This window comes from Mustela putorius, unplaced genomic scaffold (assembly GCF_011764305.1).
Source record: "Mustela putorius furo isolate JIRA1106 unplaced genomic scaffold, ASM1176430v1.1 tig00003836_pilon_pilon_pilon, whole genome shotgun sequence".
NCBI classification, from domain to species: domain Eukaryota; kingdom Metazoa; phylum Chordata; class Mammalia; order Carnivora; family Mustelidae; genus Mustela; species Mustela putorius.
In genome coordinates, this window is record NW_025421989.1 from 6357009 (window position 1) to 6379202 (window position 22194).

Consider the following 22194-nt stretch of genomic DNA (forward strand, 5'->3'; position numbering starts at 1 on the left):
CCGAAGAGACTGAAGCAGGACACGGGCCCTCCGAGAGCTGTCGGAGAAGCAGACCTGGCGGCCACACACAGACAAGAACGGGCTATGGGCCGGGTCGCATGCGGGGAGCTACCAACGGCTCACAGCGGCCCGCGGCCGGCCTCCCAGACAGGCTGCTGTCGCCCCGTCCCCACCCCGGTTCTGACCTGGCCTGCGGCGGGGGCATGGCGGCCGGGTCCCCTGTCCTGCTGCAGGCCTGGGGAGCGAGGACTGGACATCTCGGCGTCCAGGGTGGGCATGGGCTGGCCTCGGGCTGGCCTCAGGCCGGCGGGGGCGGGGAAGCCTCTTTCCAACGGCCGCGGAGTCAGGATGTGACACAGAGTAAGAAGGCAGCCACACGTGCACACGTGAAACTCCGGGACGCTTCGGGTCACAGTGGGTTCACCCCTAGGAGCGCACAGCCCTGGGCACCTGACCACAGTCCAGCTGTGCCCGGAGGCCCCTCTGCCAGCAAGCAAGTCTCCAACAGTACAACTCTAGAAACTTCTAGAAGCTTTTCTAAAGCAACCGGGAGTCGGCTGCCCAGAGAGGGGTCACGTTGGTGAGCTGCCTGCGGTGTCCGGAGGCATTGGCGTCTGCCTTTGGGTCCACACGGACCCACGGGGCCAGCCGCTCCGGGGCACGCCAGACACTTTCACCCAGAAATAAAACACACGCTTAAAGCTTCAGAGCGCGCCCAGATTCCTGCCGACGGAAAGATTCCCACCGATGCAGCAATCTAGAGCGGGTTCCCAGGTTTGCTCAGACCGTGTCCTGCTCGGCAGGGGACCCTCGGCTGCACGGGGGACGCAGACCTGGCGCATGAAGGGCACGAGTGCGGCCGCCCCAGTCCTTCTGCAACCCCCGGCACCGCCACCCCCCTTGCGGCCGCGTCCACACTTGGCTCAAGAGCCCCGCACGGATGTGGTTGGGACAGGAGCACGCGAGCAGGCGGGGGCTCGGTCACAGCGATGCTCGTTTATTCACTCGAGTTCTGCAAGGCCCGGATCTGCGCGCCCACGGCCGGGGGCCCCCTCGGAAAAGCCAAGGGCCACAAGCGTCTGGAGAAGCCGCCCCCCTCCGCTCCAGACCCTGCTCGAGGCCCCTCGCCGCACAGACACTCCTCGGGAGGAAACCCTGACGGGGTGGGGGCAGCAGATCTGGGGGCAGAACGCGCTTCTGAAGACCGAGAAACGGAAGCCGAGGACGTGGCGTCCAGACACCCGCTGCACCCCTCACAGGTCTCCCCGGGGCTGGGGAACAGAGTCAACCTCCCTTTCGTGGCGGGGCTCCCTGGCGACGTGGATTTCAACTGTGCTGGCCTCGGAACCTGGGGAGGAAAAGAGAAAAGCCTGTGACGATGCTGCCGCCTCGGAGACGCTCTGGTCGGCCAGCGGGGCACGACCCGTGGGCACCTTCAGCCCCGCGACCTTTCTGCCAGGCCTCCGCACCGGGGGCCATGTGTGCGCCCAGGCCAGACCGCGGGGCAGCTGTGGCCCGAATGCACACCAGCGGCGCACAAGGAGCAGCCTCGGGGCCCTGTACTGTCGGCCCGGGGAGCACCTTCCACAAGGCCCCGCCCCTTAGTTCGGGCCCCGCCTCTTTCGCAATGCACCACGCCCCTTCCGTCACATACTCCACCCCTCCTTAGGGTCCCACACCTCGCACCAGACCCCTCGCACTCCCTCACACCCCGCCCCTTGCCTAGGGACCCGCCTCTTCCGTCACGCACCACGCCCCTTCCGTAGCGCACCCCCCCCTTCCGCCGCACACCCCGCCCCTTACGTCGGGCCCCGCCTCCTCCTCCGTGGGGCACCTCCCCTTCCGCCGCACACCCCTCCCCTTCCTCAGGGCCCCACCTCTACCGACACAAACCCCGCCCCTTCCACCCCACACTCCTCCCCTTCCATAGGGCCGCACCCCTTCCATCAGACACCTCCCCTTACGTCACCTACCAAGCCCCTTCGTTCGGGCCCCGCCTCCGCCGGCACGCACCCCGCCCCTTCCTTCCGAACCCACCCCTCCCATCAGACCCCTTCCGTCACACACACCGCCCATTCCATCGGCCCCCGCCACTTCCGCCCCCTCGTCTGTCACTTTTCCCACCCGTTAGGGAGAACCCCTCCCCTCCGTCACACACCCCTTCCCCAGGGTCCCAACCCTTCCATCAGACCCCTCCCCTGCCATCGCACCCCTACTGCATACCTTGGCTGATGGGGGTGGCTGACTTTGCAGTGGCTCCTCCTAAAACCACATGCTTTTCACAAAGGGGAGGGGCGCCTGGCGGGCTCACTGGGTGAAAGCCTCTGCCTTCTGCTCGAGGCATGACCTCAGGGTCCTTCCTGGGATCCGGCCCCGCATCGGCCTCTCCGCTCAGCGGGGAGCCTGCTTCCCTTCCTCGCTCTCTGCCCGCCGCCCCGCCTACATGGGATCTGACAAATCAACCCATCAACCGATCCATCAAGGCTTCAAAGCAAAGCAAAGATCAAAATTCAAAGAAAAAGGGAGAGAGAGAAGAGGAGAGAGAGATGCACGCCAGCATCTCTGCTGAACACAGAGGCAAGCATCCTCAAACACGACGGGCCAACACACTCGGACAACGCCTTAGGGAAACCACTCACCACCACCTGGAAGCGAGATTTAGTCCTGGATGCAAGATCGGTTCCCTATTTGCCAATCGGCCAACAGGATACATCACACCGACAAGAGAAAGGATTAAAAAAACAAACTGGAGAAAGGATAAAAACCGCAGGATCGTTTCAACAGACGGAGAAAAAGCTTTCCACCCACAGCAACATGCATGCGGGACACAAGCCCTCAACGGGGACACCTGGGTGGCTCGGTCAGTTCAGTTCAGTTCAGCCTCTGCCTCTGGCTCAGGACCTGATCTCAGGGTCCTGGGACTGAGCCCCGCTTCTGGCTCCCTGCTCCGCGGGGAGCAGCCCGATTCTCCCTCCGCCTCTCCCCCTGCCTGTGCGCGCTCTCTCTTCTCTGTGTCAGATAAATAAATAAGATAGTGGGGGGGGGGCGCCGGGGGAAGCCCTAAACGAAATAGGTTTACAGGGAACAAGCATCCGCCTAATAAAGGCTGCCCGAGGAAAGCCCGGAGCCAACCTCACACTCGGCGGGGATCACGCGGAGACCTTTCCCCGGACGAGGAGGAGCGCGACGAGGAGGTCGACTCTCACCGCGGTCAGTCCAAACCGTCCTGCAAGTCCAGCCATAGCGTCACGTAAGAAGGAACACGGAAATGGCATCTACATGGGGAAGAAAGAAGTAAGGCTCTCGCTACGTGCAGATGACACGACATAGCATAGGCAAGACACCTGCCAGACTCCAGAAGACCCGACTGGAACTCATCAACGAATCCAGGAAGGTGGTAGGCGGCAAAATCCATACAGAGACATCCCCTGCCTTTCGAACAGGAAGAAGCAGAAAGGGAGATGAAGCAAACAATCCCAGGGCGCCTGGGTGGCTCCACGGGCGAAGCGTCTGCCTTCGGCTCCGGTCAAGCCCTCAGGGTCCTGGGATCGAGCCCCGCACGGGGCTCCCCGCTAGGCGGGGAGTCTGCTGCTTCTCTCCTTCTCCCCCTCCCCTCCACCCCTCCCTGCCCCCTCTTGGGTTCTCTCTCCCTCTCTCTCCAACACATAAATAAAATCTTTCTAAAAAAAGAAAACAGGCAGGCCCATGGACGATGGCACGCAAAGCGAGAAAACACCTAGGAATAAACTTCACCAAAGAAGCGAGAGATCTGTGCTCCGGACACTAGAAAATACTCACGAAAGACATCAAAGAGGACACACCAACAGACGGAACAGACAGCCCATGTTTGCGGGCTGGAAGGGTGTCCATAAAAGGCCCATACAACCCAGACAGTCGACAGACTGAATGCAACGCCTATCAAAGTACCAACAGCCTGGGGGCGCCCGGAAGGCTCCGTGGGTCGAAGCCTCTGCCTTCGGCTCAGGTCGTGATCCCAGGGTCCTGGGATCGAGCCCCGCATCGGGCTCTCTGCTCAGCAGGGAGCCTGCTTCCTCCTCTCTCTCTGCCTGCTTCTCGGCCTACTTGGGATCTCTGTCTGTCAAATAAATAAATAAAAATCCTTGCATTAAAAAAAAATAACAAAACACAGAAAACAAAAGCAAACACAACCAACAGCTTTTCTTTTTTACAGACCTAGAACACATCGTCCTAAAACCCGTAGGGAACCACCCGAGACCTCGAATAGCCAAAGCATCCTTGAGCTACGGCGATCCCAGATGTCAAGAGATCTCCCTAGTATCACAGCAATATGGGACCGGCAGAAAGAAACGGACACACAGATCCACAGGACAGAAGACAGAGCCCGGCAATAAACCCGTGACTGCAAGGTCAAGGAGTCTTCAACAAAGGAGAAAAACAATACACGATCAGCGAGACACCGTCTCCTCCACAAGCGGCACCGGGGAGGACTGGACGGCCACGCGCCGAGGAACGACACAGGACCACGTCCTCATACCGCACGCACAACTAAGTCCAGAGTGGACTGAAGCCCCAAACGTGGGCCCTAAGACCACAAAAACCCTCCAAGAGAGCACAGGCGGTCATCTCTCTGACATCGGCCACAACACCACCCTCGCGACGCCCTCCCCGGGACTTCACGCCCCCGGGTGCACCCCTGGCGCAGGGACCATCCTTAGACTCAGCTGGGTTCCGTGAGGGTGGGGTGGGGTGGGGTGGGGCGGGGCGGGGCGGGGTTGGGTGGGGTGGGAAGGGAGGGTTGGGGTGGGAAGGGAGGGGTGGGGTGGTCTGGGGCGGTCGGGAGGGCGCATGACACCGTCCCACCATCCCGCCGCGCCAGCCCGCCCCGGGGAGCCAGCCGCGCCCACGATCGCGCGGGGAGGCACAACATACTGCGAGCCGCTGAAGCCTCTACAAGGACTACGCGGGTGGCCGCAGGGACACCCCGACCGGGGCAGGTAGAGGGCATCCTGAAACTGTCCCCAGGGCCGTGGTCGGGACACACAGCCCAGGTCGGAGGCGCGGATCTTCACCAACGGCCCGAAGCGTCCTAGGACACGAAGCGTGCCAAGGCTTTCGTTTCTGAGCAGAGCGCCCCGTCCCCCCTCCTGAGGCCACTCCTGCCCGGGACGGCCACGCCACATACCAGACTGGAGAGCAAGGACAGCGCTTAAAGATTCCCAAGACGGGCGACCAAGGGAAGACTCCACCCACCCCTGCGGCCGGACCCCGTCCCTTCCACCTAACCCCTCCCCTCCCCTCGCGCCCCGCCCCCCGCCCGCTCCTGTCCGTCTTCCATCACACCCCGCCCCGTCCACAAGGCCCCGCCCCTTCGCTCGGGCCCCGCCTCTTTCGCCACGCACCACGCCCGTTCCGTCACATACTCCGCCCCCACCTTAGGGCCCCACCCCTCGCACCCGACCCCTCCCACTCCCTCACACGCCCCGCCCCTTGCTTCGGGCCCCGCCCCTTGCTTCGGGCCCCACCCCTTGCTTCGAGCCCCGCCTCTTCCGTGAGTCACGCACCACGCCCCTTCCGTAGGGCACCGCCCCTTTCCGTAGGGCACCGCCCCTTCCACCAGACCCCTCCCCTTCTGCCGCACACCCCGCCCCTCATTTCTGGGCCCCGCCTCTTCCGTCAGGCATCATGCCCCTTCCGTCCCACACCCCTCCCCTTCCGTAGGGCCCCTCCCCTTCCGTAGGGCCCCTCCCCTTCCGTAGGGCCCCACCCCTTCCGCCGCACACCCCGCCCCTTGCTTCGGGCCCCGCCTCTTCCGTCACGCACCACGCCCCTTCCGTAGGGCACCGCCCCTTCCGCCGCACACCCCACCCCTTAATTCGGGCCCCGCCTCTTCCGTCACGCACCACGCCCCTTACGTAGCGCACCGCCCCTTCCGCCGCACACCCCGCCCCTTACGTCGGGCCCCGCCTCCTCCTCCGTGGGGCACCTTCCCTTCCGCCGCCACACCCCCCCCCCCTTCCTTAGGGCCCCACCCCTTCCATCAGACACCTCCCCTTACGTCACCTACCAAGCCCCTTCGTTCGGGCCCCGCCTCCGCCGGCACGCACCCCGCCCCTTCCTTCCGAACCCACCCCTCCCATCAGACCCCTTCCGTCACACACACCGCCCATTCCATCGGCCCCCGCCACTTCCGCCCCCTCGTCTGTCACTTTTCCCACCCGTTACGGAGAACCCCTCCCCTCCGTCACACACCCCTTCCCCAGAGTCCCAACCCTCCCATCAGACCCCTCCCCTGCCATCGCACCCCTACTGCATACCTTGGCTGATGGGGGTGGCTGACTTTGCAGTGGCTCCTCCTAAAACCACATGCTTTTCACAAAGGGGAGGGGCGCCTGGCGGGCTCACTGGGTGAAAGCCTCTGCCTTCTGCTCGAGGCATGACCTCAGGGTCCTTCCTGGGATCCGGCCCCGCATCGGCCTCTCCGCTCAGCGGGGAGCCTGCTTCCCTTCCTCGCTCTCTCTGCCCGCCGCCCCGCCTACATGGGATCTGACAAATCAACCCATCAACCGATCCATCAAGGCTTCAAAGCAAAGCAAAGATCAAAATTCAAAGAAAAAGGGAGAGAGAGAGAGAGAAGAAGAGGAGAGAGAGATGCACGCCAGCATCTCTGCTGAACACAGAGGCAAGCATCCTCAAACACGACGGGCCAACACACTCGGACAACGCCTTAGGGAAACCACTCACCACCACCTGGAAGCGAGATTTAGTCCTGGATGCAAGATCGGTTCCCTATTTGCCAATCGGCCAACAGGATACATCACACCGACAAGAGAAAGGATTAAAAAAAACAAACTGGAGAAAGGATAAAAACCGCAGGATCGTTTCAACAGACGGAGAAAAAGCTTTCCACCCACAGCAACATGCATGCGGGACACAAGCCCTCAACGGGGACACCTGGGTGGCTCGGTCAGTTCAGTTCAGTTCAGCCTCTGCCTCTGGCTCAGGACCTGATCTCAGGGTCCTGGGACTGAGCCCCGCTTCTGGCTCCCTGCTCCGCGGGGAGCAGCCCCCGATTCTCCCTCCGCCTCTCCCCCTGCCTGTGCGCGCTCTCTCTCTTCTCTGTGTCAGATAAATAAATAAGATAGTAGTGGGGGGGGGGGGGCGCCGGGGGAAGCCCTAAACGAAATAGGTTTACAGGGAACAAGCATCCGCCTAATAAAGGCTGCCCGAGGAAAGCCCGGAGCCAACCTCACACTCGGCGGGGATCACGCGGAGACCTTTCCCCGGACGAGGAGGAGCGCGACGAGGAGGTCGACTCTCACCGCGGTCAGTCCAAACCGTCCTGCAAGTCCAGCCATAGCGTCACGTAAGAAGGAACACGGAAATGGCATCTACATGGGAAAGAAAGAAGTAAGGCTCTCGCTACGTGCAGATGACACGACATAGCATAGGCAAGACACCTGCCAGACTCCAGAAGACCCGACTGGAACTCATCAACGAATCCAGGAAGGTGGTAGGCGGCAAAATCCATACAGAGACATCCCCTGCCTTTCGAACAGGAAGAAGCAGAAAGGGAGATGAAGCAAACAATCCCAGGGCGCCTGGGTGGCTCCACGGGCGAAGCGTCTGCCTTCGGCTCCGGTCAAGCCCTCAGGGTCCTGGGATCGAGCCCCGCACGGGGCTCCCCGCTAGGCGGGGAGTCTGCTTCTCTCCTTCTCTCCCCTCCACCCCACCCCTCCCTGCCCCCTCTTGGGTTCTCTCTCCCTCTCTCTCCAACACATAAATAAAATCTTTTAAAAAAAGAAAACAGGCAGGCCCATGGACGATGGCACCCAAAGCGGGAAAACACCTAGGAATAAACTTCACCAAAGAAGCGAGAGAGATCTGTGCTCCGGACACTAGAAAATACTCACGAAAGACATCAAAGAGGACACACCAACAGACGGAACAGACAGCCCATGTTTGCGGGCTGGAAGGGTGTCCATAAAAGGCCCATACAACCCAGACAGTCGACAGACTGAATGCAACGCCTATCAAAGTACCAACAGCCTGGGGCGCCCGGAAGGCTCCGTGGGTCGAAGCCTCTGCCTTCGGCTCAGGTCGTGATCCCAGGGTCCTGGGATCGAGCCCCGCATCGGGCTCTCTGCTCAGCAGGGAGCCTGCTTCCCTCCTCTCTCTCTGCCTGCTTCTCGGCCTACTTGGGATCTCTGTCTGTCAAATAAATAAATAAAAATCCTTGCATAAAAAAAAAATAACAAAAAACACAGAAAACAAAAGCAAAACACAACCAACAGCTTTTCTTTTTTACAGACCTAGAACACATCGTCCTAAAACCCGTAGGGAACCACCCGAGACCTCGAATAGCCAAAGCATCCTTGAGCTACGGCGATCCCAGATGTCAAGAGATCTCCCTAGTATCACAGCAATATGGGACCGGCAGAATGAAACGGACACACAGATCCACAGGACAGAAGACAGAGCCCGGCAATACACCCGTGACTGCAAGGTCAAGGAGTCTTCAACAAAGGAGAAAAACAATACACGATCAGCGAGACACCGTCTCCTCCACAAGCGGCACCGGGGAGGACTGGACGGCCACGCGCCGAGGAACGACACAGGACCACGTCCTCATACCGCACACGCACAACTAAGTCCAGAGTGGACGGAAGCCCCAAACGTGGGCCCTAAGACCACAAAAAACCCTCCAAGAGAGCACAGGCGGTCATCTCTCTGACATCGGCCACAACACCACCCTCGCGACGCCCTCCCCGGGGACTTCACGCCCCCGGGTGCACCCCTGGCGCAGGGACCATCCTTAGACTCAGCTGGGTTCCGTGAGGGTGGGGGGGGGTGGGGTGGGGCGGGGCGGGGCGGGGTGGGGTGGGGTGGGGGGGGAGGGTTGGGGTGGGAAGGGAGGGGTGGGGTGGTCTGGGGCGGTCGGGAGGGCGCATGACACCGTCCCACCATCCCGCCGCGCCAGCCCGCCCCGGGGGGGAGCCAGCCCGCGCCCACGATCGCGCGGGGAGGGCACAACATACTGCGAGCCGCTGAAGCCTCTACAAGGACTACGCGGGTGGCCGCAGGGACACCCCGACCGGGGCAGGTAGAGGGCATCCTGAAACTGTCCCCAGGGCCGTGGTCGGGACACACAGCCCAGGTCGGAGGCGCGGATCTTCACCAACGGCCCGAAGCGTCCTAGGACACGAAGCGTGCCAAGGCTTTCGTTTCTGAGCAGAGCGCCCCGTCCCCCCTCCTGAGGCCACTCCTGCCCGGGACGGCCACGCCACATACCAGACTGGAGAGCAAGGACAGCGCTTAAAGATTCCCAAGACGGGCGACCAAGGGAAGACTCCACCCACCCCTGCGGCCGGACCCCGTCCCTTCCACCTAACCCCTCCCCTCCCATCGCGCCCCGCCCGCTCCTGTCCGTCTTCCATCACACCCCGCCCCGTCCACAAGGCCCCGCCCCTTCGCTCGGGCCCCGCCTCTTTCGCCACGCACCACGCCCGTTCCGTCACATACTCCGCCCCCACCTTAGGGCCCCACCCCTCGCACCCGACCCCTCCCACTCCCTCACACGCCCCGCCCCTTGCTTCGGGCCCCGCCCCTTGCTTCGGGCCCCACCCCTTGCTTCGAGCCCCGCCTCTTCCGTGAGTCACGCACCACGCCCCTTCCGTAGGGCACCGCCCCTTTCCGTAGGGCACACCGCCCCTTCCACCAGACCCCATTCCCCGCCTCTGCCGCACACCCCCCCCCTCATTTCTGGGCCCCGCCTCTTCCGTCAGGCATCATGCCCCTTCCGTCCCACACCCCTCCCCTTCCGTAGGGCCCCTCCCCTTCCGTAGGGCCCCTCCCCTTCCGTAGGGCCCCACCCCTTCCGCCGCACACACCCCGCCCCTTGGCCCCCTTCGGGCCCCCCCGCCTCTTCCGTCACGCACCACGCCCCTTCCGTAGGGCACCGCCCCTTCCGCCGCACACCCCACCCCTTAATTCGGGCCCCGCCTCTTCCGTCACGCACCACGCCCCTTACGTAGCGCACCGCCCCTTCCGCCGCACACCCCGCCCCTTACGTCGGGCCCCGCCTCCTCCTCCGTGGGGCACCTCCCCTTCCGCCGCACACCCCTCCCCTTCCTTAGGGCCCCACCCCTTCCATCAGACACCTCCCCTTACGTCACCTACCAAGCCCCTTCGTTCGGGCCCCGCCTCCGCCGGCACGCACCCCGCCCCTTCCTTCCGAACCCACCCCTCCCATCAGACCCCTTCCGTCACACACACCGCCCATTCCATCGGCCCCCGCCACTTCCGCCCCCTCGTCTGTCACTTTTCCCACCCGTTACGGAGAACCCCTCCCCTCCGTCACACACCCCTTCCCCAGAGTCCCAACCCTCCCATCAGACCCCTCCCCTGCCATCGCACCCCTACTGCATACCTTGGCTGATGGGGGTGGCTGACTTTGCAGTGGCTCCTCCTAAAACCACATGCTTTTCACAAAGGGGAGGGGCGCCTGGCGGGCTCACTGGGTGAAAGCCTCTGCCTTCTGCTCGAGGCATGACCTCAGGGTCCTTCCTGGGATCCGGCCCCGCATCGGCCTCTCCGCTCAGCGGGGAGCCTGCTTCCCTTCCTCGCTCTCTGCCCGCCGCCCCCGCCTACATGGGATCTGACAAATCAAACCCATCAACCGATCCATCAAGGCTTCAAAGCAAAGCAAAGATCAAAATTCAAAGAAAAAGGGAGAGAGAGAAGAGGAGAGAGAGATGCACGCCAGCATCTCTGCTGAACACAGAGGCAAGCATCCTCAAACACGACGGGCCAACACACTCGGACAACGCCTTAGGGAAAAACCACTCACCACCACCTGGAAGCGAGATTTAGTCCTGGATGCAAGATCGGTTCCCTATTTGCCAATCGGCCAACAGGATACATCACACCGACAAGAGAAAGGATTAAAAAAAAAACAAACTGGAGAAAGGATAAAAACCGCAGGATCGTTTCAACAGACGGAGAAAAAGCTTTCCACCCACAGCAACATGCATGCGGGACACAAGCCCTCAACGGGGACACCTGGGTGGCTCGGTCAGTTCAGTTCAGTTCAGCCTCTGCCTCTGGCTCAGGACCTGATCTCAGGGTCCTGGGACTGAGCCCCGCTTCTGGCTCCCTGCTCCGCGGGGAGCAGCCCGATTCTCCCTCCGCCTCTCCCCCTGCCTGTGCGCGCTCTCTCTTCTCTGTGTCAGATAAATAAATAAGATAGTGGGGGGGGGGCGCCGGGGGAAGCCCTAAACGAAATAGGTTTACAGGGAACAAGCATCCGCCTAATAAAGGCTGCCCGAGGAAAGCCCGGAGCCAACCTCACACTCGGCGGGGATCACGCGGAGACCTTTCCCCGGACGAGGAGGAGCGCGACGAGGAGGTCGACTCTCACCGCGGTCAGTCCCAAACCGTCCTGCAAGTCCAGCCATAGCGTCACGTAAGAAGGAACACGGAAATGGCATCTACATGGGGAAGAAAGAAGTAAGGCTCTCGCTACGTGCAGATGACACGACATAGCATAGGCAAGACACCTGCCAGACTCCAGAAGACCCGACTGGAACTCATCAACGAATCCAGGAAGGTGGTAGGCGGCAAAATCCATACAGAGACATCCCCTGCCTTTCGAACAGGAAGAAGCAGAAAGGGAGATGAAGCAAACAATCCCAGGGCGCCTGGGTGGCTCCACGGGCGAAGCGTCTGCCTTCGGCTCCGGTCAAGCCCTCAGGGTCCTGGGATCGAGCCCCGCACGGGGCTCCCCGCTAGGCGGGGAGTCTGCTTCTCTCCTTCTCTCCTTCTCCCCCTCCACCCACCCCTCCCTGCCCCCTCTTGGGTTCTCTCTCCCTCTCTCTCCAACACATAAATAAAATCTTTCTAAAAAAAGAAAACAGGCAGGCCCATGGACGATGGCACGCAAAGCGGGAAAACACCTAGGAATAAACTTCACCAAAGAAGCGAGAGATCTGTGCTCCGGACACTAGAAAATACTCACGAAAGACATCAAAGAGGACACACCAACAGACGGAACAGACAGCCCATGTTTGCGGGCTGGAAGGGTGTCCATAAAAGGCCCATACAACCCAGACAGTCGACAGACTGAATGCAACGCCTATCAAAGTACCAACAGCCTGGGGCGCCCGGAAGGCTCCGTGGGTCGAAGCCTCTGCCTTCGGCTCAGGTCGTGATCCCAGGGTCCTGGGATCGAGCCCCGCATCGGGCTCTCTGCTCAGCAGGGAGCCTGCTTCCTCCTCTCTCTCTGCCTGCTTCTCGGCCTACTTGGGATCTCTGTCTGTCAAATAAATAAATAAAAATCCTTGCATTAAAAAAAATAACAAAACACAGAAAAAACAAAAGCAAACACAACCAACAGCTTTTCTTTTTTACAGACCTAGAACACATCGTCCTAAAACCCGTAGGGAACCACCCGAGACCTCGAATAGCCAAAGCATCCTTGAGCTACGGCGATCCCAGATGTCAAGAGATCTCCCTAGTATCACAGCAATATGGGACCGGCAGAATGAAACGGACACACAGATCCACAGGACAGAAGACAGAGCCCGGCAATACACCCGTGACTGCAAGGTCAAGGAGTCTTCAACAAAGGAGAAAAACAATACACGATCAGCGAGACACCGTCTCCTCCACAAGCGGCACCGGGGAGGACTGGACGGCCACGCGCCGAGGAACGACACAGGACCACGTCCTCATACCGCACGCACAACTAAGTCCAGAGTGGACGGAAGCCCCAAACGTGGGCCCTAAGACCACAAAAACCCTCCAAGAGAGCACAGGCGGTCATCTCTCTGACATCGGCCACAACACCACCCTCGCGACGCCCTCCCCGGGACTTCACGCCCCCGGGTGCACCCCTGGCGCAGGGACCATCCTTAGACTCAGCTGGGTTCCGTGAGGGTGGGGTGGGGTGGGGTGGGGTGGGGAGGGGTGGGGTGGGGTGGGGTGGGAGGGGTGGGAGGGGTGGGGTGGGAGGGGTGGGGTGGGAAGGGAGGGGTGGGGCGGTCGGGAGGGCGCATGACACCGTCCCACCATCCCGCCGCGCCAGCCCGCCCCGGGGAGCCAGCCGCGCCCACGATCGCGCGGGGAGGCACAACATACTGCGAGCCGCTGAAGCCTCTACAAGGACTACGCGGGTGGCCGCAGGGACACCCCGACCGGGGCAGGTAGAGGGCATCCTGAAACTGTCCCCAGGGCCGTGGTCGGGACACACAGCCCAGGTCGGAGGCGCGGATCTTCACCAACGGCCCGAAGCGTCCTAGGACACGAAGCGTGCCAAGGCTTTGGTTTCTGAGCAGAGCGCCCCGTCCCCCCTCCTTAGGCCACTCCTGCCCGGGACGGCCACGCCACATACCAGACTGGAGAGCAAGGACAGCGCTTAAAGATTCCCAAGACGGGCGACCAAGGGAAGACTCCACCCACCCCTGCGGCCGGACCCCGTCCCTTCCACCTAACCCCTCCCCTCCCATCGCGCCCCGCCCGCTCCTGTCCGTCTTCCATCACACCCCGCCCCGTCCACAAGGCCCCGCCCCTTCGCTCGGGCCCCGCCTCTTTCGCCACGCACCACGCCCGTTCCGTCACATACTCCGCCCCCACCTTAGGGCCCCACCCCCTCGCACCCGACCCCTCCCACTCCCTCACACACCCCCGCCCCTTGCTTCGGGCCCCGCCCCTTGCTTCGGGCCCCCACCCCTTGCTTCGAGCCCCGCCTCTTCCGTGAGTCACGCACCACGCCCCTTCCGTAGGGCACCGCCCCTTTCCGTAGGGCACCGCCCCTTCCACCAGACCCCTCCCCTTCTGCCGCACACACCCCGCCCCTCATTTCTGGGCCCCCGCCTCTTCCGTCAGGCATCATGCCCCCCTTCCGTCCCACACCCCCCTCCCCTTCCGTAGGGCCCCCCCCCTTCCCCCCTCCCCTTCCGTAGCACACCCCTCCCCTTCCGTAGGGCCCCTCCCTCGCTAGGGCACCTTTGTCCCCTTCCGTAGGGCCCCTCCCCTTCCGTAGGGCCCCACCCCTTCCGCACCACGCCCCTTCCGTAGGGCACCACCCCGCCCCTTGCTTCGGGCCCCCCGCCTCTTCCGTCACGCACCACGCCCCTTCCGTAGGGCACCGCCCCTTCCGCCGCACACCCCACCCCTTAATTCGGGCCCCGCCTCTTCCGTCACGCACCACGCCCCTTACGTAGCGCACCGCCCCTTCCGCCGCACACCCCGCCCCTTACGTCGGGCCCCGCCTCCTCCTCCGTGGGGCACCTTCCCTTCCGCCGCACACCCCTCCCCTTCCTTAGGGCCCCACCCCTTCCATCAGACACCTCCCCTTACGTCACCTACCAAGCCCCTTCGTTCGGGCCCCGCCTCCGCCGGCACGCACCCCGCCCCTTCCTTCCGAACCCACCCCTCCCATCAGACCCCTTCCGTCACACACACCGCCCATTCCATCGGCCCCCGCCACTTCCGCCCCCTCGTCTGTCACTTTTCCCACCCGTTACGGAGAAGCCCCTCCCCTCCGTCACACACCCCTTCCCCAGAGTCCCAACCCTCCCATCAGACCCCTCCCCTGCCATCGCACCCCTACTGCATACCTTGGCTGATGGGGGGGGTGGCTGACTTTGCAGTGGCTCCTCCTAAAACCACATGCTTTTCACAAAGGGGAGGGGCGCCTGGCGGGCTCACTGGGTGAAAGCCTCTGCCTTCTGCTCGAGGCATGACCTCAGGGTCCTTCCTGGGATCCGGCCCCGCATCGGCCTCTCCGCTCAGCGGGGAGCCTGCTTCCCTTCCTCGCTCTCTGCCCGCCGCCCCGCCTACATGGGATCTGACAAATCAACCCATCAACCGATCCATCAAGGCTTCAAAGCAAAGCAAAGATCAAAATTCAAAGAAAAAGGGAGAGAGAGAGAGAGAGAGAGAGAGATGCACGCCAGCATCTCTGCTGAACACAGAGGCAAGCATCCTCAAACACGACGGGCCAACACACTCGGACAACGCCTTAGGGAAACCACTCACCACCACCTGGAAGCGAGATTTAGTCCTGGATGCAAGATCGGTTCCCTATTTGCCAATCGGCCAACAGGATACATCACACCGACAAGAGAAAGGATTAAAAAAACAAACTGGAGAAAGGATAAAAACCGCAGGATCGTTTCAACAGACGGAGAAAAAAGCTTTCCACCCACAGCAACATGCATGCGGGACACAAGCCCTCAACGGGGACACCTGGGTGGCTCGGTCAGTTCAGTTCAGTTCAGCCTCTGCCTCTGGCTCAGGACCTGATCTCAGGGTCCTGGGACTGAGCCCCGCTTCTGGCTCCCTGCTCCGCGGGGAGCAGCCCGATTCTCCCTCCGCCTCTCCCCCTGCCTGTGCGCGCTCTCTCTTCTCTGTGTCAGATAAATAAATAAGATAGTGGGGGGGGGGGGGGGGCGCCGGGGGAAGCCCTAAACGAAATAGGTTTACAGGGAACAAGCATCCGCCTAATAAAGGCTGCCCGAGGAAAGCCCGGAGCCAACCTCACACTCGGCGGGGATCACGCGGAGACCTTTCCCCGGACGAGGAGGAGCGCGACGAGGAGGTCGACTCTCACCGCGGTCAGTCCAAACCGTCCTGCAAGTCCAGCCATAGCGTCACGTAAGAAGGAACACGGAAATGGCATCTACATGGGGAAGAAAGAAGTAAGGCTCTCGCTACGTGCAGATGACACGACATAGCATAGGCAAGACACCTGCCAGACTCCAGAAGACCCGACTGGAACTCATCAACGAATCCAGGAAGGTGGTAGGCGGCAAAATCCATACAGAGACATCCCCTGCCTTTCGAACAGGAAGAAGCAGAAAGGGAGATGATGAAGCAAACAATCCCAGGGCGCCTGGGTGGCTCCACGGGCGAAGCGTCTGCCTTCGGCTCCGGTCAAGCCCTCAGGGTCCTGGGATCGAGCCCCGCACGGGGCTCCCCGCTAGGCGGGGAGTCTGCTTCTCTCCTTCTCCCCCTCCACCCCTCCCTGCCCCCTCTTGGGTTCTCTCTCCCTCTCTCTCCAACACATAAATAAAATCTTTCTAAAAAAAGAAAACAGGCAGGCCCATGGACGATGGCACGCAAAGCGAGAAAACACCTAGGAATAAACTTCACCAAAGAAGCGAGAGATCTGTGCTCCGGACACTAGAAAATACTCACGAAAGACATCAAAGAGGACACACCAACAGACGGAACAGACAGCCCATGTTTGCGGGCTGGAAGGGTGTCCATAAAAGGCCCATACAACCCAGACAGTCGACAGACTGAATGCAACGCCTATCAAAGTACCAACAGCCTGGGGCGCCCGGAAGGCTCCGTGGGTCGAAGCCTCTGCCTTCGGCTCAGGTCGTGATCCCAGGGTCCTGGGATCGAGCCCCGCATCGGGCTCTCTGCTCAGCAGGGAGCCTGCTTCCTCCTCTCTCTCTGCCTGCTTCTCGGCCTACTTGGGATCTCTGTCTGTCAAATAAATAAATAAAAATCCTTGCATTAAAAAAAATAACAAAACACAGAAAACAAAAGCAAACACAACCAACAGCTTTTCTTTTTTACAGACCTAGAACACATCGTCCTAAAACCCGTAGGGAACCACCCGAGACCTCGAATAGCCAAAGCATCCTTGAGCTACGGCGATCCCAGATGTCAAGAGATCTCCCTAGTATCACAGCAATATGGGACCGGCAGAATGAAACGGACACACAGATCCACAGGACAGAAGACAGAGCCCGGCAATACACCCGTGACTGCAAGGTCAAGGAGTCTTCAACAAAGGAGAAAAACAATACACGATCAGCGAGACACCGTCTCCTCCACAAGCGGCACCGGGGAGGACTGGACGGCCACGCGCCGAGGAACGACACAGGACCACGTCCTCATACCGCACGCACAACTAAGTCCAGAGTGGACGGAAGCCCCAAACGTGGGCCCTAAGACCACAAAAACCCTCCAAGAGAGCACAGGCGGTCATCTCTCTGACATCGGCCACAACACCACCCTCGCGACGCCCTCCCCGGGACTTCACGCCCCCCGGGTGCACCCCTGGCGCAGGGACCATCCTTAGACTCAGCTGGGTTCCGTGAGGGTGGGGGGGGGGGGGGGTGGGGGGGTGGGGGGGGGGGGGGGGGGGGGGGGGGGGGGGGGGGGGGGGGGGGGGGGGGGGGGGGGGGGGGGGGGGGGGGGGGGGGGGGGCGGTGGTCTGGGGCGGGGGAGGGCGCATGACACCGTCCCACCATCCCGCCGCGCGCCAGCCCGCCCCGGGGGAGCCAGCCGCGCCCACGATCGCGCGGGGGGAGGCACAACATACTGCGAGCCGCTGAAGCCTCTACAAGGACTACGCGGGTGGCCGCAGGGACACCCCGACCGGGGCAGGTAGAGGGCATCCTGAAACTGTCCCCAGGGCCGTGGTCGGGACACACAGCCCAGGTCGGAGGCGCGGATCTTCACCAACGGCCCGAAGCGTCCTAGGACACGAAGCGTGCCAAGGCTTTCGTTTCTGAGCAGAGCGCCCCGTCCCCCCTCCTTAGGCCACTCCTGCCCGGGACGGCCACGCCACATACCAGACTGGAGAGCAAGGACAGCGCTTAAAGATTCCCAAGACGGGCGACCAAGGGAAGACTCCACCCACCCCTGCGGCCGGACCCCGTCCCTTCCACCTAACCCCTCCCCACCCATCGCGCCCCCGCCCGCTCCTGTCCGTCTTCCATCACACCCCGCCCCGTCCACAAAGGCCCCGCCCCTTCGCTCGGGCCCCGCCTCTTTCGCCACGCACCACGCCCGTTCCGTCACATACTCCGCCCCCACCTTAGGGCCCCCCCCCTCGCACCCGACCCCTCCCACTCCCTCACACGCCCCGCCCCTTGCTTCGGGCCCCGCCCCTTGCTTCGGGCCCCACCCCTTGCTTCGAGCCCCGCCTCTTCCGTGAGTCACGCACCACGCCCCTTCCGTAGGGGCACCGCCCCTTTCCGTAGGGCACCGCCCCTTCCACCAGACCCCTCCCCTTCTGCCGCACACCCCGCCCCTCATTTCTAGGGCCCCGCCCTTCCGCCTCTTCCTCCCCTTCAGGCATGCCCCCTTCCGTCCGTAGGGCCACCCCACCCCTTCCGTAGGGCCCCCCCTTCCGTAGGGGCCCTCCCCTTCCGTAGGGCCCCTCCCCTTCCGTAGGGCCCCACCCCTTCCGCCGCACACCCCGCCCCTTGCTTCGGGCCCCGCCTCTTCCGTCACGCACCACGCCCCTTCCGTAGGGCACCGCCCCTTCCGCCGCACACCCCACCCCTTAATTCGGGCCCCGCCTCTTCCGTCACGCACCACGCCCCTTACGTAGCGCACCGCCCCTTCCGCCGCACACCCCGCCCCTTACGTCGGGCCCCGCCTCCTCCTCCGTGGGGCACCTTCCCTTCCGCCGCACACCCCTCCCCTTCCTTAGGGCCCCACCCCTTCCATCAGACACCTCCCCTTACGTCACCTACCAAGCCCCTTCGTTCGGCCCCCCCGCCTCCCTCCGCCGGCACGCACCCCGCCCCTTCCTTCCGAACCCACCCCTCCCATCAGACCCCTTCCGTCACACACACCGCCCATTCCATCGGCCCCCGCCACTTCCGCCCCCTCGTCTGTCACTTTTCCCACCCGTTACGGAGAGCCCCTCCCCTCCGTCACACACCCCTTCCCCAGGGTCCCAACCCTCCCATCAGACCCCTCCCCTGCCATCGCACCCCTACTGCATACCTTGGCTGATGGGGGTGGCTGACTTTGCAGTGGCTCCTCCTAAAACCACATGCTTTTTCACAAAGGGGAGGGGCGCCTGGCGGGCTCACTGGGTGAAAGCCTCTGCCTTCTGCTCGAGGCATGACCTCAGGGTCCTTCCTGGGATCCGGCCCCGCATCGGCCTCTCCGCTCAGCGGGGAGCCTGCTTCCCTTCCTCGCTCTCTGGCCGCCCGCCGCCCCGCCTACATGGGATCTGACAAAAATCAACCCATCAACCGATCCATCAAGGCTTCAAAGCAAAGCAAAGATCAAAATTCAAAGAAAAAAGGGAGAGAGAGAAGAGGAGAGAGAGATGCACGCCAGCATCTCTGCTGAACACAGAGGCAAGCATCCTCAAACACGACGGGCCAACACACTCGGACAACGCCTTAGGGAAACCACTCACCACCACCTGGAAGCGAGATTTAGTCCTGGATGCAAGATCGGTTCCCTATTTGCCAATCGGCCAACAGGATACATCACACCGACAAGAGAAAGGATTAAAAAAACAAACTGGAGAAAGGAAAAACCGCAGGATCGTTTCAACAGACGGAGAAAAAGCTTTCCACCCACAGCAACATGCATGCGGGACACAAGCCCTCAACGGGGACACCTGGGTGGCTCGGTCAGTTCAGTTCAGTTCAGCCTCTGCCTCTGGCTCAGGACCTGATCTCAGGGTCCTGGGACTGAGCCCCGCTTCTGGCTCCCTGCTCCGCGGGGAGCAGCCCGATTCTCCCTCCGCCTCTCTCCCCCTGCCTGTGCGCGCTCTCTCTTCTCTGTGTCAGATAAATAAATAAGATAGTGGGGGGGGGGGGGCGCCGGGGGAAGCCCTAAACGAAATAGGTTTACAGGGGAACAAGCATCCGCCTAATAAAGGCTGCCCGAGGAAAGCCCGGAGCCAACCTCACACTCGGCGGGGATCACGCGGAGACCTTTCCCCGGACGAGGAGGAGCGCGACGAGGAGGTCGACTCTCACCGCGGTCAGTCCAAACCGTCCTGCAAGTCCAGCCATAGCGTCACGTAAGAAGGAACACGGAAATGGCATCTACATGGGGAAGAAAGAAGTAAGGCTCTCGCTACGTGCAGATGACACGACATAGCATAGGCAAGACACCTGCCAGACTCCAGAAGACCCGACTGGAACTCATCAACGAATCCAGGAAGGTGGTAGGCGGCAAAATCCATACAGAGACATCCCCTGCCTTTCGAACAGGAAGAAGCAGAAAGGGAGATGAAGCAAACAATCCCAGGGCGCCTGGGTGGCTCCACGGGCGAAGCGTCTGCCTTCGGCTCCGGTCAAGCCCTCAGGGTCCTGGGATCGAGCCCCGCACGGGGCTCCCCGCTAGGCGGGGAGTCTGCTTCTCTCCTTCTCTCCTTCTCCCCCTCCACCCCTCCCTGCCCCCTCTTGGGGGTTCTCTCTCTCTCTCTCTCTCCAACACATAAATAAAATCTTTCTAAAAAAAAAGAAAAACAGGCAGGCCCATGGACGATGGCACGCAAAGCGGGAAAACACACCTAGGAATAAACTTCACCAAAGAAGCGAGAGATCTGTGCTCCGGACACTAGAAAATACTCACGAAAGACATCAAAGAGGACACACCAACAGACGGAACAGACAGCCCATGTTTGCGGGCTGGAAGGGTGTCCATAAAAGGCCCATACAACCCAGACAGTCGACAGACTGAATGCAACGCCTATCAAAAGTACCAACAGCCTGGGGCGCCCGGAAGGCTCCGTGGGTCGAAGCCTCTGCCTTCGGCTCAGGTCGTGATCCCAGGGTCCTGGGATCGAGCCCCGCATCGGGCTCTCTGCTCAGCAGGGAGCCTGCTTCCTCCTCTCTCTCTGCCTGCTTCTCGGCCTACTTGGGATCTCTGTCTGTCAAATAAATAAATAAAAATCCTTGCATTAAAAAAAATAACAAAACACAGAAAACAAAAGCAAACACAACCAACAGCTTTTCTTTTTTACAGACCTAGAACACATCGTCCTAAAACCCGTAGGGAACCACCCGAGACCTCGAATAGCCAAAGCATCCTTGAGCTACGGCGATCCCAGATGTCAAGAGATCTCCCTAGTATCACAGCAATATGGGACCGGCAGAATGAAACGGACACACAGATCCACAGGACAGAAGACAGAGCCCGGCAATACACCCGTGACTGCAAGGTCAAGGAGTCTTCAACAAAGGAGAAAAAACAATACACGATCAGCGAGACACCGTCTCCTCCACAAGCGGCACCGGGGAGGACTGGACGGCCACGCGCCGAGGAACGACACAGGACCACGTCCTCATACCGCACGCACAACTAAGTCCAGAGTGGACGGAAGCCCCAAACGTGGGCCCTAAGACCACAAAAACCCTCCAAGAGAGCACAGGCGGTCATCTCTCTGACATCGGCCACAACACCACCCTCGCGACGCCCTCCCCGGGACTTCACGCCCCCGGGTGCACCCCTGGCGCAGGGACCATCCTTAGACTCAGCTGGGTTCCCGTGGTGGGTGGGGTGGGGGTGGGGGGGTGGGGGGGGGGGGGTGGGGGGGGTGGGGGGGGGCGGGGTGGGTGGGGTGGGAGGGGTGGGGTGGGGTGGGGGTGGTCTGGGGCGGTCGGGAGGGCGCATGACACCGTCCCACCATCCCGCCGCGCCAGCCCGCCCCGGGGAGCCAGCCGCGCCCACGATCGCGCGGGGAGGCACAACATACTGCGAGCCGCTGAAGCCTCTACAAGGACTACGCGGGTGGCCGCAGGGACACCCCGACCGGGGCAGGTAGAGGGCATCCTGAAACTGTCCCCAGGGCCGTGGTCGGGACACACAGCCCAGGTCGGAGGCGCGGATCTTCACCAACGGCCCGAAGCGTCCTAGGACACGAAGCGTGCCAAGGCTTTGGTTTCTGAGCAGAGCGCCCCGTCCCCCCTCCTTAGGCCACTCCTGCCCGGGACGGCCACGCCACATACCAGACTGGAGAGCAAGGACAGCGCTTAAAGATTCCCAAGACGGGCGACCAAGGGAAGACTCCACCCACCCCTGCGGCCGGACCCCGTCCCTTCCACCTAACCCCTCCCCTCCCATCGCGCCCCCCCCCGCCCGCTCCTGTCCGTCTTCCATCACACCCCGCCCCGTCCACAAGGCCCCGCCCCTTCGCTCGGGCCCGCCGCCTCTTTCGCCACGCACCACGCCCGTTCCGTCACATACTCCGCCCCCACCTTAGGGCCCCACCCCTCGCACCCGACCCCTCCCACTCCCTCACACGCCCCGCCCCTTGCTTCGGGCCCCGCCCCTTGCTTCGGGCCCCACCCCTTGCTTCGAGCCCCGCCCCTTCTTTCCGTGAGTCACGCACCACGCCCCTTCCGTAGGGCACCGCCCCTTTCCGTAGGGCACGCGCCCCTTCCACCAGACCCCCCCTCCCCTTCTGCCGCACACCCCGCCCCTCATTTCTGG

General features: G+C 62.2%; 1 protein-coding gene across 1 annotated transcript in view; it reads right to left on the reverse strand.

Moving 5' to 3' along the window:
- Window positions 1–977: 977 nt before the first annotated feature.
- Window positions 978–22194, reverse strand: part of GPR143 (G protein-coupled receptor 143) — a 67330-nt gene continuing 46113 nt past the window's right edge. The window contains exon 9 of the mRNA XM_045089278.1: window positions 978–1348. Coding sequence (XP_044945213.1) covers window positions 1254–1348 — 95 coding nt within the window. The 3' untranslated portion in view covers window positions 978–1253. The remainder of the gene's footprint in view (window positions 1349–22194) is intronic.